This window comes from Aplidium turbinatum, chromosome 9 (assembly GCF_918807975.1).
Source record: "Aplidium turbinatum chromosome 9, kaAplTurb1.1, whole genome shotgun sequence".
Taxonomy (NCBI): domain Eukaryota; kingdom Metazoa; phylum Chordata; class Ascidiacea; order Aplousobranchia; family Polyclinidae; genus Aplidium; species Aplidium turbinatum.
This window is the reverse complement of record NC_137480.1, coordinates 13736462-13757606: the sequence shown is the minus strand read 5'-3', so window position 1 is coordinate 13757606 and position 21145 is coordinate 13736462. Positions and strand designations below refer to the sequence as shown.

Here is a 21145-nt window from a genome sequence, read left to right as displayed (position 1 = left end):
ATGCTGGGCCTATACGACCCACTGATATAGCCAGAGGTCAGACATAGTCTAAGTGTATAATAGTAAACGACAAGAAATGAAGGGCATGGTTTACTTGGAACATTTTGAGTACGATGCAAAATACTAACAAAACAAGGAAGGTAGGCTTCAAAACTTGAACGCTTCTCGGATATCTTGTAAAAATTTAAATACCGTAGTTGGTTGAAAATCGCCGCCTCAAGTCGTAGGCTACAAACGTTTTCATCGAGTTTTTGTTTGTTTATCTTTATCCTGCATTGCGGGAAAGCGGACTTGAACGCTATGCATCGGTGTACGCCTTCCGACATACACCTGACCCACGCTGCAGCCGACGGCAATGTCTGATTTTTCGGTTGTCTACTCTACTTATGACTTAAATTTGGTACTACCCATTACTCGAAATCGATCACTGGGTAGAGGCAATTATCGTTAAGTTTCTTGCCCAGAGAAACAACAGCAAGTGCGGGTGGCTGGAGTCGAACATGCAGGCTCTCGACTGCGAGCCCAACGCGCTAACCACTCGGCCACGGCTGCCGACATGCAACTTCAGGGGAAGGCCGGACAAAACGGACATTTGTTTTTTTGAAAAAACTACAAACACAAATAACAATTTTTTTCTCTATCTTCTAAAACTACTTGAATGAATGTTCCACACAAAAAAATTGAAAGTTTTGTGCGCGACACTCGGTGGCAAAGGGGTCGAAATAGCTTTCTCAGTGCTTTGTTATACAAACTTGTCTACTAAAATGCGATGATATTAAGGTGCTTTTTGGAAATTTCTGTTTTAGTTTTGAACATTGATGAACAATAAATTACTATCCTCCAAAAAATGGACTTTCAACATATTTTAGTTTTTCTTATAATTACACACTTGTTTGCAGCAGTGGCCGAGCGGTTAGCGCGTTGGGCTCGCAGTCGAGAGCCTGCATATTCGACTCCAGCCACCCGCACTTGCTGTTGTTTCTCTGGGCAAGAAACTTTACGATAATTGCCTCTACCCAGTGATCGATTTCGAGTAATGGGTAGTACCAAATTTAGGCTAAGTCATAAGTAGAATAGACAACCGGAAACAGACATTGCCGTTTGCTGCAGCGTGGGTCAGGTGTACGTCGGAAGGCGTACATCGATGCATAGCGCTCAAGTCCGCTTTCCCGCAATGCAGGATAAAGATAAAACAAACAAACAAACTTTTTTAGGTAGCTTGTTTGAGGCAAAACGGCCATACGGATATCACTTGCAATACAGCCTAAAAGAATTAGTAGTTTGTTAGGCTTGAAAATTGTTTTCAAACAGATAACTAGTTTGTTTTGGAGACCTGAAACAGCAAAAATGCATTTGACAAATAGTTAGTTTCATTCTATTTCAATATGACTACTGAAAAGTTGGCTTTATGGCGGCGAAAGCTTACTTTAAAATAACTTTATTGGTCACCAAACGTGACTATTTTTATTTACAGATATTCATTCTAACAAGTTTACAAAAAAATCGCTTGATCTTGACAAATAATTAACAAATAAACTTCCAGGCAAAGCAGCATATAGGCACCTATGTCCGTTTTGCCCATTGCTGAAGGCAAAACAGATATCCAGAATAAAAATTGTTTTTTTGTAAATAAACTAAAAAATAAAAACACATTAAGTTTCATACTCTGGGCAGTTGTTGTTAAGTGACATATTAATTCAAAAAACGCAATAGGTCCAGGATATCTGATTTGTTTGCTCAAATAGAGTAGCCTACTTTGAAGTTAGTAGCCTATGTCCGTTTTTCCCCGCCTTCCCCTTAGCTTATTGGTTTAACTCATCACACTAGATGTAGCCTATATTTCAACTTTTAGCTGGACATGATGTGAAACTATAAACTAATGACATGTAAAGTTGCCTTGACTAAATCTGTTGGAGCTTACTTTTCTTACAAGGCATGTTATCTAATTATTAAAAACCAGGAGCCTATAGGGGTAGGGCTATATTGTGGGTGTGACATTTGCCAAAAACAAGGGGTCAAAATTACTCCCTTTTTTTGAATAGGGCTAGGCCTACTTTAATATCAGTTCCAGTCACTCTTAGTCAGGTCTATGTAGTACTCCAATTAAACATATGTTCAACCACATGAACCATTCCTCGGCGATAGAGCTTGTCTGTCAGAACTGACTGCTGGGCACAGTGAAGTAAGCCTACAAATAAACTCACAATTAGTGAATAATTTGACCAATAAAATGAACGTTATTTCTATTCCTATTTTCTCTTTGCTTTGATTGAAGGTACTTGGCAAGGCCTTTCCTTGTACCAACATCTAAGTCATCAATAGAGCGACGTCTGTTTTTCAAAATTGATTTTCGGGGTGCCATTGGCGCTGCTTCCTGGGTATCTAAATTGCCGATTTTGTCTCTGAGCTCCTCCATTGTCTCCGAATAATCACCGCAAAGGTCGTCGTCACTGTTTCTAAAAGAAATTTTTTGGCTCCTGGATTTTTGATCAGGCGTGGTCAAAGGAGAGCTTTTGTATGGGATACGACGTCCTCCCGCAGACGAAATTCGTACTCCTGACTTTTTTGGCGAAGACGACCTTACTTGAGATTTGGAGTTATCGTTTCTATCTGTGTCACTTTTTTCAGGTTTTAAACCTTTCATTGCTCTTTGAAAAGTTGGCGAACCACACGGAATTCCTGTGTTTAAGAGCACGTGCTTCCGATGACTTCCTGGTGAGATGTTCTGTAAAGTTTAGAATCGTTAATGTGGTAATTTAAGAAATCTATTGCTTCATGAAACCATATAGGCTGAATAGTTTGCCTAGATAGTAGTCTGTAGGCTAATCATAGGCTAGTTTTGCTGAAGCCTACTGATACGCCTAAAATGCTATTCAAATATTGTCATATTTTGTATCAAAGTAAAATCAAAGAAGGTTCAACCAAAATTGCTTAATTTACTTTTGAAGTGGGCTGTCGTTCTTGTGCTTGTATTCCGTTTTTGCTCATCTTTTTTGTCCTATTTTCTTCAAGCTTCGTACTATGGGTGTGTTTTCGAAACTTTGCTGTCAATACTGAACTTGGGAGCGAACAAGTGAAACAGTTTTCGTAACTTGTCGAATGATCCCGTATTGAATCAAGTGAGTTTTTGTTGTATATGCTTGGCAACAAGGTGTTCTTTTCAAAACTTCCACCAGAGTCTACATTCGGTTCTGAAAAATGACAGTTACTGTTAATTGCCAACAACAAAAATGCTAAAATTAAGAGATAAAAAGGAATTAAATTCTTTACAAAGCTGGTTCAGTCACCATAAAATGTCAGCCTTTGAAACCGTAATGTTTATGTATACAGGTGTTCACACCACTGCTGCACTGCAGTAATTCTCTCTTATGAAAGCAGTCACATATTTTTTCTTCATTAGCCTATTTAGACTACATGTTCTAAAGTCTAACCTACTTTACGTGTCTCTTATCCATGAACTATAAGTTACGGTGCGGTATCAATAATGTTTTGTTGATAAACTTATTATTTGGTAAATCTTTATTGTTGTTTATTGCAAATGATAAACAGTTGCTTAAACATCGACCAGAACAAGACAATCGGATTTTGCTTTGTATTGAAAATAATAAATTTTGTAAAGTTTTTTTTAGACAACCTATAGGCCTTGAAGAGTTAAAAAAACCGTCAGGAGATCTTGATTGGTTCAGTTATGTAACAAGAAAGATAACAATGGCTAGACGTAGACGACAAGAAAACAGGAGTTAAGTATCAAACAAAAGTAATGGTAGCCTACTGGTAGCCCAAACATGGATGGGTTGTGTAACTTATTACTAGAAGTGGCATGGCAGAATACTAGCGGTGGGCCCTTGGCAGAAAGCGGTGTAAGTCAAGTCAAGTCAATTTATTTTGTTTTAACAGCGCCATATATTAACAAACAAGCAGAGTAAATATAATTGTCAAAACAATACATTGTAGGCTACAACTGTTGGTTAGATTATGGCGCAATCAGGATGACAGCGAAAGACCATAAGCATTCATCTAGTCAGCCACCACCCCATCACAGTAAATCTAACTACACATTCATACACACTAGTGTGCAGAGGCAGGCACACTACTTCAATGAATAAAAAGGGTTCGCCACTGAGATTGAGAAACAACTGCTGTTGGTTTGAATCTCCATTCTCAGACAGAGTAAAAAAGTGACCTTGTTCAAATCTGTGTGAAGCCATAAGATGGTAGCTGCTAAATGTTAGCTATAAGACTAAGGAAACCTAAACTTTATCGAAAAATTAAACTTACCTTTAGCTGTTGGGTGAAGGATTGTAATAAAGGTTGTTTGGCGATATCGCTGTTGACCTACCACCGCTGATCCTGGATGTTTTTTGGATGAGGAAAAGTTTGTTGGAGAGGACGGTTTGGAAAGAACTCTGCAATGTGAAGGAGTTTGAAGATATCGAAAAGATTCGTTTCTTGGTGGTGATGCTGATAAACTTCTTCTTCGGTGCTCTTTTCTGTTTTGAAAGTAATCTCTGATCTCTTGGTCACTGTACTTTGACAAGTGTTCTTCGGATGTAGAGGTGTTTAATCTAGAAAGTCTTTCTGTTGATCCACTCGGAGAAGTGTCTGTGGAACTGTTGGGAGGAGTTAAGTTTTTAAAATTTAAATTTGGCCTTTTTTGCAATAATTTATTTCTTTTAGGCTTGTTACTGATTTTATCGACACAACCTTCATATGGATTTCTGGCGTATCGAGAAAGTCTCAGCCCAACTTCAATGTCAACTTCACTTTGCTTTCTTCGTCTTGTTTTTCTGCTCTTTTCTAAATATGCAGGATTGCTGTAGTCATATAGTCGTTTTGATTTTTTTGAATTTGATGAACTTTGGGCTGGGCTGTTGATTTCGTCTTCAGAATGACGTCCTTGAGGAGAATAGTTGTGAGAATCCTGCACAACCAAACATAATCTTTATTTAACGTTTTTACCACATGTCTAGGCTATATACAATTATACATGTCTATATACATTCAGAATGTCAGCTTTTAGCGACATCTAGTGAGTCTGATATTAATTTAACTGCCAGCGGGAGCTATCAACCTTGGTTATTAGCCGTATGTCAGTGGTTCAAAGCCTTTACAGGCTAGGCTATGCAAAAAAGCCATGATTAAGATTTCAAAGAGGCTTTTCCAGTTTGACAATAAGGATTCTCTTTACCACTCAATTGTTTGTTCAGGGACATATATTCCTCAAACTTCTGTGCCATCCGCTCTAAAACTATTTTCACTGTAGGCAACGAACAGCATATAGGCTATGCTAAACAGATTTAAATTACATCATAATCTACTGCATTGCGCACTATTTACTTGATATCGACTACTAACCTTGCAACGCTATTTAGCTTACCTTAGATATTATTGGAGGAAAAGCATTTCGAGTAGGTTCTTGAGAGTGTAATTGTTCAAAATTTTTGACGTGGAAATTATTTTCTGCTGAAGTCTCAGACCTATCAATAAAAATAATATTAATGCATCACCGGCCATCTTTAGAGGATTATATTTAACTGAAAAGAATTTAAATTTAAAGTCCTTTCAATAAAAGAAGTGTGTCGCTATATTTAGTTGTCCTTCTTTGTCCAAAGAAAAGTGGTATATTCTTATCGTTAGTTTATTGGTTATATAGCCTATATTGCTTTAGTATTAGCCTACGTTCGCCTACCCATAAAGCCGTCTATAGCCCGACGTGTAATGCCTTAAGTCGACGTTTATTTTATCAGACAAAAAGTAAAAAATTAAACATAATATCAGCCTTCAACTTCTTTGCAATAACTAAAGAAACAAGTATTTTCTATTATTTTTGCATCACCATGTCAATCGTCATATAAATGTTAACTCACGGTCGATACACAAACGGAAAGGAATTGTGCTTGTCAACTTCAAATATGCTTCGGCAGTTATCTGTATTTTTCAAATTGTCATCAGCTTTATCATTATGTCGAAATTGGAAAGTATTTGCACTTGCAGCTTTCAATAAATCTTTATCGTCAACAACCACACGAACTAAAGTTACCGGTTGGTAAGCAGGGTTTTGCTGTAAAAAGAAAACTCTTTAATTTGTTTTTATAGCAGGTCAACCAATTATTTTAAAACCTTTCCAAAAAGAAAAGTTTAACAAATTGCAACATGGAGAAAAGCAAAAGGCGACACGCGCAACAAAAACAATGCCTGAGCTTATCGGACAATTGGCCAATTAAAACAATTTTCTTGCAAAAAACATTGAACCTGTTAGGTTAATACTGTAGTTCTAATGTTTCTCGGCAGCCGATTTGTAGCAAGAATTGACAGCGATAGACACCGTGTTTCGCCCATGAGGCTGGGCTCGTCAGTATCGCACCACTATGTGTTAAACTGTTTTATTTGCATCAACAGCGCACGGGTACAAATAATTGACACGGCGAGAGAGCACAAACAAACATAGCCAGGTCGAAGATGATGAACTGTTTTATTTCGATCAACGACGCACGAGTACAAAATAATTGACACGGCGAGAAGAACACAATAAACATAGCCAGGTCAGAGACTTTAAAGAACCGGCCTGCCACGCCCCGTGGAGGCGGGGAGCGGCGTGATTATGGGGTGGCGATGCACCCGGAAGGGAAGTCCACCAGCTTAGGTCGCGGGGGCCAGGCTGGGGAGTCTAGGTACCTGTGGAAGGAAAGTGTGGATCGAGGTGATGAACTGTTTTATTTCGATCAACGACGCACGAGTACAAAATAATTGACACGGCGAGAAGAACACAATAAACATAGCCAGGTCAGAGACTTTAAAGAACCGGCCTGCCACGCCCCGTGGAGGCGGGGAGCGGCGTGATTATGGGGTGGCGATGCACCCGGAAGGGAAGTCCACCAGCTTAGGTCGCGGGGGCCAGGCTGGGGAGTCTAGGTACCTGTGGAAGGAAAGTGTGGATCGAGAATTTTGTGCGACTCGTCCGCAAAAGTTAGAATGGCGGAACGGGCCAGGGAGACGGGCTTTGCTTTCTGCAAACGCAAAAAGGTCAGCTCACGACGGGCCGGGCGACAGAAGTTTTATAAAGCCAGGCAGCGCCCACGTCTCCATCACGTGACCGTAACACAGGTACGTTTAACTCCTATACCCGGTCTGCCCGTAGGCAGACCGGATAAACTTTGGGGTCTCCCACGAGGAAGAGATGCTTAGCTACAAGGACGATTTGAACACTCGTGGGAGACGAAAATTATATAAAATCTGGAGCAAAGGCTCAATTAATTGGTGTAAAAAAAAAAAGATGGTAAGTGGGAATATATTGTATGCTTTACCTACCGAAAAAGTGGTTACGTTGAACCAACGAGCACGGATGTGCACTGGCCAGACGTTGAGGCAGGTTCGCCCAGATGGGTCGGGGGGACTAGCGATCGAAGCGTAGATATGACTAGGCTACGTTACCAGGAAAAATATAGAATAGTGGGATGAAACTTTGGAGGTTGCATCGAGTTGATCAGGAAATCATGTTTATCGATGAGTTAAAAGCAACGCGAGGTTGATCCGAGCGGGAAAGAGCAGCGTATCGGGAGAAGGTAGTGTGTGATAGTCTAAAATATTGAAATATGAAAATACAGATCCAGTGTTGTTAATGATATTACGTCATTGATAGATGATATGAGTCCATTCACGATATGCAATATATACTTAATTCATATATTGCTATTTTATTTTATTGATGATGATTGTATTCTTCATTGAGCTGCAGCATGCTGATGAAACAACAATTGTTTACAGGTAAATTGATAATGAAACAATGGATTTAACATACTATGACGTCACACAATTACTGGCGGGTTTTGAGGTTTGCTGTCTTGCGCGCTCGGATGCTTACTGCAGAGCTTCTGTTGTTGGGGAATTGAGCTTCTGATCGCTGGAATCGTCTTTTCTATGACGTAGCCCCTCCACGAGTGAGCCCGGCGTTCCAAGCTTTCCAGACACGGAGGGAACCTTCGATTGAGAGGGAGGCCACTTTTCTAGCCACCTCTGCTACCCCACGAGCAGGAACACCCAAGGCCGCCAAAGCCCGAGAGCTCAACGGAGCATAGCTCCCGAGGGAGCCTACGACGAACGGAAGTGACAGGACGTCCCTGCAAGGGCGCTTCCTGTCTTCCAATATGTTTACACATAACTCGCCGTACTTGTCGTGTTTCCTGTCGGCGGCTTTTCGAAGGGAATCCGCGCCGTAATCGAACGGGCAAGTGACGTCACATACAACCGTGACACTGTCAGGGCGTTGCAGGACAATGTCAGGGCGCAGATCAGCACCGCCCGCTTCCACGTGTTGTGGAACCGTACTATCTATGGTAAGCAAGGGTTGCCATTCGGCAGGTACATGCTTCACGATCTCCCACAAAACTGAATTGTGTCGTTCCGTGACAACAGGCATCACGGTAGGGCAGTGGTTCAATATATGAGGGAGAGTCTCTTCCGCTTTCCCACACGCGCGACATATGGCAGGTTTATATGGGTGGCCATGGCTTGGTTTTGATTTCAAGGGAAGTAGGTTTAGGCGGGCTTTATAAGCAAATGCACGGTTCGCGTGATCCAGGAGCTCCGGTCGCCGAGTCCAAGAGTTCGAAAATCCGGACAGACAGTGGGCACTGACCGTCTTGCCTTGGTCAGGTTTGGATTCCCACTGTCTCCTCCACCACAAGTCATTGTGTTGGTGGAGGGTCGGAACCACTTTTTTTCTTAGGGGAGGGGTGATTTTGGAGCTCCCCGCGGTCAACTCGAGACCGCCATCCGGGCGTGCGGACCAACGTACATTTAGACGACGGGTAGCCGCCGGGACGCGGCCCCACAAGCTTTCGCCTGTTGGGCACGGTCGAGAACGGGCACCTTCAGGAGGGGGGTCCTTATTCAAGTAACTGGCTAGCTGGCACGGGGTAGGATCTGGAGTGCCGAACCTCAGACTGGCACAACGCCTAAGCTGCCCGAAAGCGATGGCAGAGACACGGTCGTCAGGAGACGTCAGCATCTTGAAGGCCTGGGCTATCGAAAGCGTGTCGCTTTCGCGACACAGATTCAACACACCAAAGCCCCCCAATGCAGGCTTACAGTAAAAGAAAGCGCTGCACGCCCACCTGGGAAGACGCCACGCCACCTTCAAACACTGCAATACCAGTCGATCGAGCTTCAGAAGCTCATACTGTCTGAAGCGCCGCACTCGCAGATGGTATGACGCGGACGGAAGAATGATAGAATTAAGTGCCAGAAGTTTCTGGCTTGGAGTAAGGAAAGATTTCATTAAAGAGGAAATGTGTTTCTCCAGGGTGGAGATGAAAGGTTGGGTAAGGGACGCATCCGAGGCGTAACCGGTTCGAGCGCCAAGATATTTGTACGTTTCGCCTTTGGGGATGACTCGGATTTCCTCCCCGGCTAGGGAGAAAGGTTCCGGGTCGACCCGCAGACGGGACGCCGACGCTTTCCTATAGGATAAGGTGCCACACTTGCGTGGGTTGAACCGTAGCCCGGACCAGGAAGAGAAGGGATCAGTAGTAGATAAGAGGGAGATCATCTGCTCGCGATCGGAAGAAACGAGACAGATGTCGTCCGCATATGCCATACAACGTACTTTGATGTCTTCTTTAGCAGGAAGGTTGTAGCCGCAATCTGTTTTGTCACGGACGCCCCTGAGGAGCACCTCGATGACCAAATTGAATAGCAGCCCAGACAACGGGCAGCCCTGACGGACTCCCCGCCCCACAGGGATACGGTCGGTTTCACCATTTCCACAGCGGACGGTGCAGGTGTTAGCGACGTATATGTCGGAGATGCACTCAATAAGGTCTGTGGGGGCGTCGAAATGACGCAGGACCTCGGCTATGCATTCGTGCCGGACACTGCCAAAGGCGTTTCGAATGTCCAGAAACGCAACCGACACAGGCCTTTTGCGTGACTGTGCATCCGAGAGGATGGTGTCGAGCATGAACACATGCTCGTAGACGCCCTCCGTGGGCATGAATCCCTTTTGCTCTCGGCTGATAACATTCCCCTCCACCGCCCATCGCTGCAGGCGTCGGGCCAATACGGCGGCGTAAATCTTATATATGTTTCGGCAGATGGAGATGGGCCGCCAGTTGCTGACGTCGTGCAGATCACCCTCAGGGTCTTTGCATATGAGTGTGATCCTGCTGGTTCTCCACTGGTCCGGTACACGACGGTTGATCCGGCAGGTCTCGAAAAGGCTGGCCAAGAGTCCCCCTCTTGGGTCCAGGGTCTTCCAGAAACCGTAGGACAATCCGTCAGAACCAGGGGCGGAACCGACATCAAGCGACTGGAGGACCGCCTCCACCTCCCGGGCCGTAATGGGACCTTCACCGTCATCGATGAGGGAGAGGTTTACATTGCCATACTCGTAACGGTGGGCGTTCATCCACTCAGGCATCCGCGAGCAACTCCCAGCTTTAGGAGCGGTCATGTCACGTCGAAATCTCTCCTCAATTTCTTGAGGGGGAATTTCGCAGTGAAGGTCGCAATTTTTTCCTTCAACAATCCGACGGACCGTTCCCTTCACGTCCCGCGAGAAAGCGGCTCGCAACTCCACTCCCCTACGATATCGGGCTCCGTTCCCGCGCGAACCCCCGCCGTCCGACCGAGGAGAACCCCCGTTCGAACGACGGCGAGCCGCGCGAGCCCGGGCGCCACGATTGAAGCGTGGTTTGCGAGGACGTGTCCTCTTGGGCGGCGAAGTGCCAGCGGTCCACTCTTCCAATTCAATGCAGAACTGGTCGAAATTTATGCCACCCGCTAAAGTAAGGTTCACTAAACTGCAAAGAGCCCGCCTGGAGCTCTTCGTCTTACTTTCCCTGACCGGTTCAACAGGGTCTTGGATGGATCGTTGAGTGTTGGGTGTGATGGACATCCCTGGGGTAGTCTGTGGGAGTCCGGGGTCATGCGTGGCTTGGTTGCATGCCATGGTGTCGCTTCGGGGTCGAGTCAAGGTTTGGGAAGAGATAGTTAAATGGAATTCATTGTGGGTGGTTTGGGTAGGTGGGGTAAAGGGTCGGGCTTCGGCAGACAGCGTCGAGGTACAAGATTGTATAGGACAGATGGAAACAGGATTAAAAGATAAGGAGGATTGAGATGGGTAGTGTTGGAGAGACTTGGAAGAAGAGGTCTGCATGGGCGGCTTGGAAGAGCTGATTGAGTCCCCAGCTTCAGCTCCGGTGGTAGCCGTCCGAGGCAGGGAAGATGGGCGCGAAGCCGGCTTGGATAAATCGAGCGAGTCCACTGCCACGGCTCCGGTGGAGGTCGGCTTGCGCAGAGGTGCATATAGAAAAGGATTCGCACTGACAGTAGGGCCGTAACCGTCCGTGGTTGGGCTATCAGGCGAGGAAGTGGAGGAAGAGGAAAGAGATTTGCTGTTCGACGAGTCGGACGAGTCGGAAGAGTCCCCACTTTTCGACCCAGGTCCGGCCGAAGACAGGCGAGGAAGAAACAGCACATCTAGATCAGGCAAGCTGTCAGCATCAGCTGGGCTGAGCGAAGTCTTGCCTGAATGGGATAGAACAGTACGGAAAAGTTCTGGTATAAAGTCAGGTGGGGGGGGGCAAAGTGGAAGTGCTATCCAGGCCTTGGCGCCAGAAGACTTGAGAGCGGATGACAGAGGAAGGAAGGGATGACCCCTCGACCGATGCGCCTGCAGTCGAGGGCCGGCGCCTTCCATGCCTAACAACAGAGACGTAGGAAGGCCCAGGCTTGGTCATCATAGGGGGCCTGGTTTGGCTCTCCGACGGCGTCGGGTCATTGCTCGGCCAGGGAAGGCAGGTTGGCAATTGAAGGCCCTTGGGGCAGGATCGCCAGTGCTCTAAGGCCCCATCCAGCTTGTAAGCTCGAGGGAGAACACGGCAGCACCTGCTACAGGTGATCAGGAACTCGGCGCGCGAACCATGGAATGCTCGCATATGGTCCTGATACGCCTGCACATCTCGGTAAGGTCGAGATGCCCTCCTGCAAGTGGAGAAAGGACAGAGAAGGGGGAATAGATTGGGGAGGGTGAGGCGAATAGGGCAGACGGACTGCAGTCTATTCGACCTCAGATATAGTGGAGCTGACTCGTGGCATGCGACAGGTAAGCCACTGTGTGGTGTGGGATCACGGATCGGACACTCGTCGCCACGACGAAGCAACGAGTTCGTGAAAGCAATAGAGTCTACCGGTGAGGCTTCACCATCTGGGTTGAGTGGGACTGGGTGCCCACTCACAGGAACCTGCTTCCTCGTCGGCCAGCCTAAACTAGTGGACTCAGCAGACGGGGAGGTAAAATCAACACCGGCCAGGTTATCTTGAAAAGTCTTTGAACCTGTGCGACTTAAAGGGCGTGACATAATCAGTAGAAAATGTATAAATATAATATATAAAAAGTTGGTTAAGTTTAAGATGTTTCGGAGTTTACAGCGACAGCTCAAAGTTTAGAAATTAAAGGTAACGGATTACAAAAACAAAGAACTACTGACGGATTATAAGAGGGTTGAATCAGAGGTTACTACTTAAAATTTGATAATTATTTTTTTTACATAGACTCAACGTTACTAAATGCAATTAGGCTTTGAATATCAGTTAATTACGGTACTGCAAATAAGTTTGATGAGCTAGGAGGTTAAAAAAATGCTTTGAGAACAATTGACTAAAAAGTCAATTGTGACGTCACTACTGAAAACTTAAACCAAAAAATAGGGTGACCCTTTGATTTGAAGTACGATTAGTTAGGATCGATATAAACAATTGTTCAAAAGACTTTAAAGATAAAGAAAGGATTATTGTTCAAATTATACGGTATAGAATTTTAACAAGATAAGGTTATGATTCAAGTGAACACTTCAAGGAGAAAGGAAGTAATGGAAGATGCGTGTTTCAGATGCAAGAAAAGGAAGATTTGGCAGACAACTGGCAACACTAGATTACCAATGCAGGAGTTTGAATGCCGAGATTTCGAAAATTAATTGAACAAGGGTGTTTAATTTGGGTAAAAAAAGGATTTTCGGATGGATTTATTATTGCAATAGAGGCACAAGTCTACGAATTAATTAATTTAAGTAGCAAGATACTAACTGATTAGAATTAAGGTTAAAAAATGAAACAACAAAGTGAAATGGAAAAATAGGCTAGGAATTAATTTAAAACTCGATAAAGCTAAATTTAGGTTAAACAATGAACATATAGCAATTACTGTAGTACACAATTAACACGACATAGATAATTACAGTTTTATATGATTCCTTTCTTGTGAAATGTTTTTCCTTTTCTTCTTAAACCTTGTTCTTCGGGGGAAAAGATAGGGATACCAAGCCCGGGCTGGAATTGCAGATCCCAGGGTTTGATTGGGGTGGAAATAGTTAACTAGGATGGGGGTGGGGATAAAAAAAAAGGGGGGGGGTTTTCAGAACAACTCACTTTTTCTTTAAATTCTTTCTTTTCTTGACTGAGACTTGGAACTAAGCATCCAGTTATTCGCAGTCGCACGACAGAACGGTGATCTGAATCTAACTTTAAGCTTTCTTTGTAGCCTTTTCTTTATTTATTTCAGCACTTTCGCAATAACAACTAAATCATCTGGCTCACTTACTAATCTCTTTTCAACTTTTGATTTCTTTGCGTTGGCCTACTTGCTTTGCAGTCGCACGACAGCTCATCAGTATAGCACCGGCCTGCCACACCCCGCCTGCCACAATGATATTCGACCACCGCTTTACCAGTCAGTTTAACTCTTATCTTTGTGGAAACAAAGAAAGAGCCAACAAAACCAGCAGGCGCCAGGGCAGAGGACATGTGAAGAGAGGGGCGTTCTTCCCGGCTATCAGCACAAGGCTGAGCACTCGCTAGTACAGCGAGCAGCTGCGATTCGCTAACCATAACGGTGTAGCTTCCACGCAAGCCATTCAGACTTTCCAATCAACGATATGTTTCTCGGCAGCCGATTTGTAGCAAGAATTGACAGCGATAGACACCGTGTTTCGCCCATGAGGAAGCTACACCGTTATGGTTAGCGAATCGCAGCTGCTCGCTGTACTAGCGAGTGCTCAGCCTTGTGCTGATAGCCGGGAAGAACGCCCCTCTCTTCACATGTCCTCTGCCCTGGCGCCTGCTGGTTTTGTTGGCTCTTTCTTTGTTTCCACAAAGATAAGAGTTAAACTGACTGGTAAAGCGGTGGTCGAATATCATTGTGGCAGAATACCTGCGCCGAGGTCGCGTGAGGGAGACGTGGGCGCCGCCCGGCGGTCAATTACTGCCGGTTCCAGCGTCCACACGCGACGGGTCGCCCGGCCCGTCGCAGGCCATCTTCCTGGGCAATGCAGAAAGAGCCTGGCCCGCTCCGCCATTCTAAATTTGCGGACGGGTCATGTAACGTTTTCGATCCACACTCTCCCTCCACAGGTACCTTGACTCCCCAGCCTGGCCCCCGCGACCTAAGCTGGTGGACTTACCCCTCCGGGTGCATCGTCACCCCTAAATCACGCCGCTCCCCGCCGCCGCGGGGTGTGGCAGGCCGGTTTTCTAAAGTCTTCGACCTGGCTATGTTTGTTTGTGCTCTCTCGCCGTGTCAATTATTTGTACCCGTGCGCTGTTGATGCAAATAAAACAGTTTAACACTAGTGGTGCGATACTGACGAGCCCAGCCTCATGGGCGAAACACGGTGTCTATCGCTGTCAATTCTTGCTACAAATCGGCTGCCGAGAAACATATCGTTGATTGGAAAGTCTGAATGGCTTGCGTGGAAGCTACACGGTTATGGTTAGCGAATCGCAGCTGCTCGCTGTACTAGCGAGTGCTCAGCCTTGTGCTGATAGCCGGGAAGAACGCCCCTCTCTTCACACTGTAGTTCTAACTTCACAAAAACAAATGCACATAAGGGTCTTATGCTGGAATATACCCAATAAATAAAATGTAAAACAGGCCATCCAGCTTTGCTTCATTGCCTACTTCTGTATTTCAAGATATAAAAAGTCTTGCCTTTGTACCACGTTTTACACTCCAGTCCTTACCATGAGTACCCTACTCTGGCCTAAAGTTGCAGTTTCGCTGCTTGGATAACAATTGGCTAAGAACTATAGATCTAGCAAAACTAATCTGAGATGTGTTTCTTTAGGGCTGTAAGTTTGTGGTAACTTTTTGCTTTTTCTCGTATAGAGTTAAACCATACCAAGCAATATCGTAGCCTGCCTAACTATAGCCTATATTGAACACTAGACTTTTCTTTACCGGTTTGCTTAAAATAACATCAAGAAATAAAAATATTGATAACTGAGGCCTGTAATTTGTTTTGAGAATTACTGTGCTGTATTGACGAAGTTGTAAAGCATTTATGTTAAATTTAACGTCGTTGAATGATAGAACACTGAAATAGTCAAGGTATCATTTCCTTAGCTTTGCGGTCACTTATGCCTAGAGCCGTTAGACATTTGAAATAAAAGATCCTTTGTGTTGATTATGATGCGATGACGGATTCTGTTATTGTAGTCTTTACTCTTAACCCGACTGAGCCTATCAAGTGAGACATATTGCTACAAACTCAAAGGATAGCCTATCTTATCACGCATCACTCCAATATGAAAATAATGTTTTTTTGGCGAGTAGCCAAGTTGAGAGTAACAGATAACGTAGTTCAGTAGAGAATGCAAATGAAAGGCTATAGAAAATAGCGCAACAAGACTACATACACTATGGTTATAGTGTGCAGTGTGCACTCCTACAAATGTAAGAAACAAGTTTTCTTGAAGTACCTGCTTTTGAGAGATAGCCCATTCCACATTGGTTTGTTTGCTATACCGTTGCTGGATTTACTGTCTAAATAAGTGATAGGCTACTTTTGTTTTGGCACGGATCTTTTCTTAAATCATACAAAAGTTAGTTAGGCCTACTGCGTCATAGGAAAAAATGCAAGTTTTATGTATTTGATATATCATTTTTCTTAAAACAGCAGGATGCTTCTTACAGTGATTGAGTGCATGCGCCGCATATCACGACAATCTCTACTTTAACTGATATCTAGCCAAATCCTTGATTCACCTAGTCTAGTCTATGGGTACATGCTCCTTCATTAGAAATTTCTTCATCGGCTGTAGTCAAGGGAGCCATTTGTTCTTATACCCTGATAGCAAATAAGACTTTTTGCAATTTTACCCATTCTGCTAACACTGAATCAATGCAAAAAAGAATCGATTTGCTGGCTTGAAGCTGCTACACTTCTACTTGATGAAGCTACCAAACAAGGCATTTGTGCTGTTAATTGGAAAGCCTAAAATTTAGAAGTGAAATGAAAATTATTCGCAAATAGGCTAAATCCTAAACCGTTGTCACAAAAACGACGATTGAAATGTGTTTGGAACTTCTTGCCGATCCAATTTGTTCTCAATCTAAAAATTGACAAATCCAAATATTGGAAAAAGTATTTGCAACTGCGTTTTCGACCAAACAAGATTTTGTGTAGGCTAGGTAGGCAAATTGTGATGTGTCACGCTTCAATTTATTCAGTTGTCTTCAGCGTCATTTACATCGACAACATGTTGATCAGAATCTAACAATCAAAAAGCTTGTTCAAAACCACTTTGAGAAACTTGAGTAGCCTGCTGTAGTGACAGCCATGAGTGGGTTTGACTGATTAATAGAAAATAGCAATGATAGAGTAATCTGAAATAACCGACTTCTGCTTAATCTATATCCAAATATGGAAATTTAATGCTCGCAACTCGCAAGGATCTGCTTGGTTTGACATTTTCTTCGGGTTAATCTGAATTTATTTTGTGGCGCTACTGCATTGTGAAAAACTACAACCCAACTCAGTTTCAGCTAAAATTTTATCGTATTCTATGTTATTGCTGTATATACAGTATCTATATGTGGGTGAAAATATCCAAATGTGGTTCCTTGCGTAGGCCTACCACAAATAGAAAAATCACCACGCTGAATTACTTAAGTATTAACAAGGCTTTCAAGTCTTACTGTACCTTTACTGCACTAATGAGACCTTTAAGGTAGAAACAGTGACGTCCTGTCTGCAGTTATATTCTATGTATATATGTCATATTCTAAATCAAATATAGTTATTACTATCTAAACCCAAGACAGCCTGTTTCACCTAAATGGATCATCAGAAGGTCCTTATTCAAATAGAATCACAGTTTTCATTGTTTTATGTTATATTCTATTGTTGTTTTCTATATTAAAAAAAGCACTATGGGTATTATTTCTACAATCAATGGCTCAACCCGACCTGGAATCGAAAAAAGCCTCCCAAAATATTGACAGGGTATACTAAACAGCTGACTCTGAGTTATTTGTTAACTCATGAAAGCCACTCAGCCATCTCAATAAAAATCATAGCGTTTTGGTTAACTGCCTAGCTTCGGTGAACTTTTTCCTAAGAATTTTTTTAATATTTCAGTTGTTCACTTTTCTTTTTTATTTATTATGAAGCTTGAAAGTTTATAAAATATATCAGATATACGCTGAAAATGTTTAACTTGCTAAACACGATTGATAGTGATTTGATTAGATTGTCGTCATACTTAGTTTGCAAATATGATACATTTAACTAATATCTAGTTAGTAATCTACAGAACTACAAACAATAAATTTGAGATCAATCAAAATAAATTGGTTTCGAAGAAATGTAATATTGTGATAAAATAGTTATAAAACGTCTAGGCTACTATAAATGCTAAAACAAACCTCATCGTCGAGTGCAGTAGAAAGATTCTCCTCTTGATCTGACGTGGTTGTCTGTTCTGTTGAACTATTCTTGGTATTGGCGTCAAGGTGTAAGCTTTTGAATTGTTCGCTAGGCTCGGATTTCAAAGTGTTTGTATTTTCCATTGACTTATATTTCAGATCTCATCAAAAGCTATCTTGTCTTGTCGTAAAAGCGGCTGTTAGAAATTGAAAGCAACTCAGTTCGCTTGTAAACATAAATTTCCACATGTTTCTAATCTTATGATAATGAATGAGTTCATTGAAGCCAACATGAAACATGAGTATGGACGTAGTTGCTTTTAACACAAGTCAGAGGTTACTTTACTGTCGAAAATGTAACGACAAGTGATGTTTATACTACTGTATGTTTCCATGAATCCGTTTTCAACTGAAAAGGATAACAACCTTTGGAAACCTTTTGAAAATGGTTTAAATGTCTGATAGTGTATCAATGTAACGAAAGTGTTTTTTGCTGTTTGCTGCAAAACAAAACATATGTTGGTTGCTGCATTGAGCAAGGTTTCATTTAGTTGTGCAAGTTCAAGACAACTTAACTTGAAAAAAAAAAAAACGAGTTTGCTCATGCCAATGTTCTGAAACAACTTTTGTAAAAAGGCTTATAGGAGAATGGACACTCTGTAATTCCATCACAACTATGACTTTGACCTGACTGTTAAATGCAAGCCTGGGTGATCGATCATTCACTCCGGCAGGTGGGTTTCAACACCAAAGTAAAATTTGCTAGAGATTTTAATCAACTCTGCGACTTTCTTTGACATGCTTGTAATCATCTACAGAAAATTTAACTACACTTAGCCAGTCAAATAATGTTTTTATAAACCTATTTCAGGTCAGGATCAAACGTATAAGTAGCCTACTTATGTTTTAGAAGGCCAACAGCAAACTTCTCTCTCGTTTCAAAGAGAACACTACACCCCATGACTGCGCCAAGTCGATGTTAATAGTTTGAATGCCTAATATAATAGGTTCATTTTTAAACACCGGTAACGCTGTGGATAAAAAATAGTCTTCACTAAATCAGCGTTTAGTAATTGTGTTAGCGGCCTCGTCCTCACCACAGCGTTATGCTTTGTAAAGTTTTGATTACTTGTAGCAACTGAACGATCAGGACTCGTCACATTCTTTATATTCGCTATTAACGATTGGCGAATAAAGGAAAAGTGAAGAGTCACTTTCCATCCTGCACTTCTTGAACAAGTGTTTTCGAAAGGCACTCAAAAGTGAAGAAACCCAGTTTAATGCTGAAAACACTTTTATGTAGGCCATGGGTACTTTGGGGAGGGTATTATTCGATGTTTCTTGTGTGTTCACTAACTCACTTATATCACATAAATAACACATTTAAAATTATTTTTACTGCTATAGGCGACTGCTGAGACTAAGTCAGTGTCATATTTTTAAGTGCGCAGTCAGTTTACACGCAATAGGTGGGTCAAGGAGATGTTTAAGTTTTTCTTTGTGTTTAAATCGAAAATAAGCAACAATTCTTCAAGAATATATTTGAAAAGAAAGTTTATGATTCAATGCAATTAAATCAGACAATTTCCATCTTTTTCTAGTGGTCCGTTTTCTGTGCTTACTTCGTCCACTATCTCATTTTTACAAAAATAAGACACACACACAGTCCAAGCCGTAATATAATATACAAAATGCACTTCAAAAGAGAAACTTGCTGCTCTGCACAGTCTTCCATGTTTGTACTTAGTAGCCTAATTCTTATAGACATTGAGGAACAAACTTTGTCTGCCCCGTTAACTCAGTGGTTACGCGCCTGGCTCAAGATTACGCGGCGCAAGTTCGACTCTCGGGTTGTGCGCTTGAGCAACGCATTTCAGGACTGCTCTCCATTCAACGGCACCTAGTGAATGGAATAATTTTCCGGCAATAACAATTCAACAATCGGAAAACTTCACTCTGCCAATCTCGGTAACCGGCCCTGCGTCAAAAGCCTCTACAAGTATACGAAACTACCAGGAATAACGAATCAAGGCTTTGTCTGCAACCAATCAACGAACGTAAATCAAACAGACCTTCCAGGTTTTAGTGGTCAATTTAAAATGCTGTCAACATGACATACCAGAAGTAACGAGATATAATAAAAAGTTATTGTATCGAATTTGCTATATAGATAGATATAAATGAGCAGCTTTAGCAATTAGCCATATTTTTCTTGCTGAAGTTGGTAAGCTTACGAGATCGACAGTTTAAGGCCTATTCTAGCCTATCAATAATCATAGTTCGAGAAAGTATTGTCTTTTCTTCTTAGGCCTATAAACAGCGTCTCTGATTGTGCGTGTTGTCTATGGCGATTGATTGAATCTTTATCTTCGGACTGGGAAAGCTTCTTTGACAACTTAATAACGGCAGGTTTGCATAACTTACTTGTAGAGACTTTGAATAGGGGGGTTGACTTTAATGTTAACTTTAGCCCTGATTTTAGGATACAGCAGGATATTTTAAGACCTCTGAATTTTTTTTTTTAATTTCTGTCCAAACCCTCCCTCTACCCTGAAAATTACTTTTTACGTCAAATTGCCTTGTATTGCATTGGGGTCGATTTTTGTTTATGGCATTTAAAGTTCAAATATTATTTGCTACTATACTAAAACACGTTAATAATGTTGCAAGACAGCCACAAACACTTTTTTGGTTTTGGTTTCATCGTAGTTATTTCGATTTTTAAAGTAGTTATTTCGATTTTTGCCCATTATTACGCACACGCGCAAAAGCGTATGAAACATACAGATATTTTATGTTGAAGAAATAGAGAATAGGCTACCACATTAAATTGATGCAAGGGGATTGTATAGCTTTGTCACACGAGTATGTCTTCTTAAGTACATCTTAGTCGTAACCAAAGGCAAGTCAATCTACATGATTAAACTGAAACCAGCAGATAAAATGAACAGGTAGATTTAAGGGATTGAGCGGAGAATCTCAGAATGAGGACTTGAATCAAAAATGTAGAGTAAATTTTTGCAGACAAAAGCCAAGGCGTAGGCCTACGTTATATTGGTTAAATCAGTTATCATAAAAAAACAAGCTTATTAATAGCAATTTTGTTGTTTGAAAAGTAGTTTTTGGAAATAAGATTTGATCAAATTACGGCCGCTCAAATACAACCAGCTTCATATAAACTGTTTGCATTAATGTCACGCTTTTGCGCATGCGCGTATAGTCATGCCCACACAGCAAAATGACCACTTTCCGTGTTTTACGATGAAACCAAAACCAGAAAAATGTTTGTGGCAGTCTTGCAACATATTCAATGTGTTTTATTACAGTAGCAAATAATATTTGAACTTTAAATTGCCATAAACAAAAATTAACGTTCATACAATATAGGAAAACCAAACGCAAAAAGTAATTTTCAGGCAGGGGGGGGGGGGGGGAGATTTGGAC

At 42.3% G+C, this 21145-nt stretch overlaps 1 protein-coding gene across 1 annotated transcript in view; it reads right to left on the bottom strand.

Annotated features, from left to right (window-relative positions):
* Positions 1-77: 77 nt before the first annotated feature.
* The window catches only part of LOC145777609 (uncharacterized), a 32059-nt gene continuing 10991 nt past the window's right edge, over positions 78-21145 (bottom strand). Inside the window, exons 2-7 of the mRNA XM_082589039.1 lie at positions 17702-17898; positions 5868-6061; positions 5378-5477; positions 4279-4921; positions 2941-3191; positions 78-2725 (exon numbers count right to left, since the gene is read on the bottom strand). Coding sequence (XP_082445165.1) covers positions 2207-2725; positions 2941-3191; positions 4279-4921; positions 5378-5477; positions 5868-6061; positions 17702-17845 — 1851 coding nt within the window. The 5' untranslated portion in view covers positions 17846-17898 and the 3' untranslated portion in view covers positions 78-2206. The remainder of the gene's footprint in view (positions 2726-2940; positions 3192-4278; positions 4922-5377; positions 5478-5867; positions 6062-17701; positions 17899-21145) is intronic.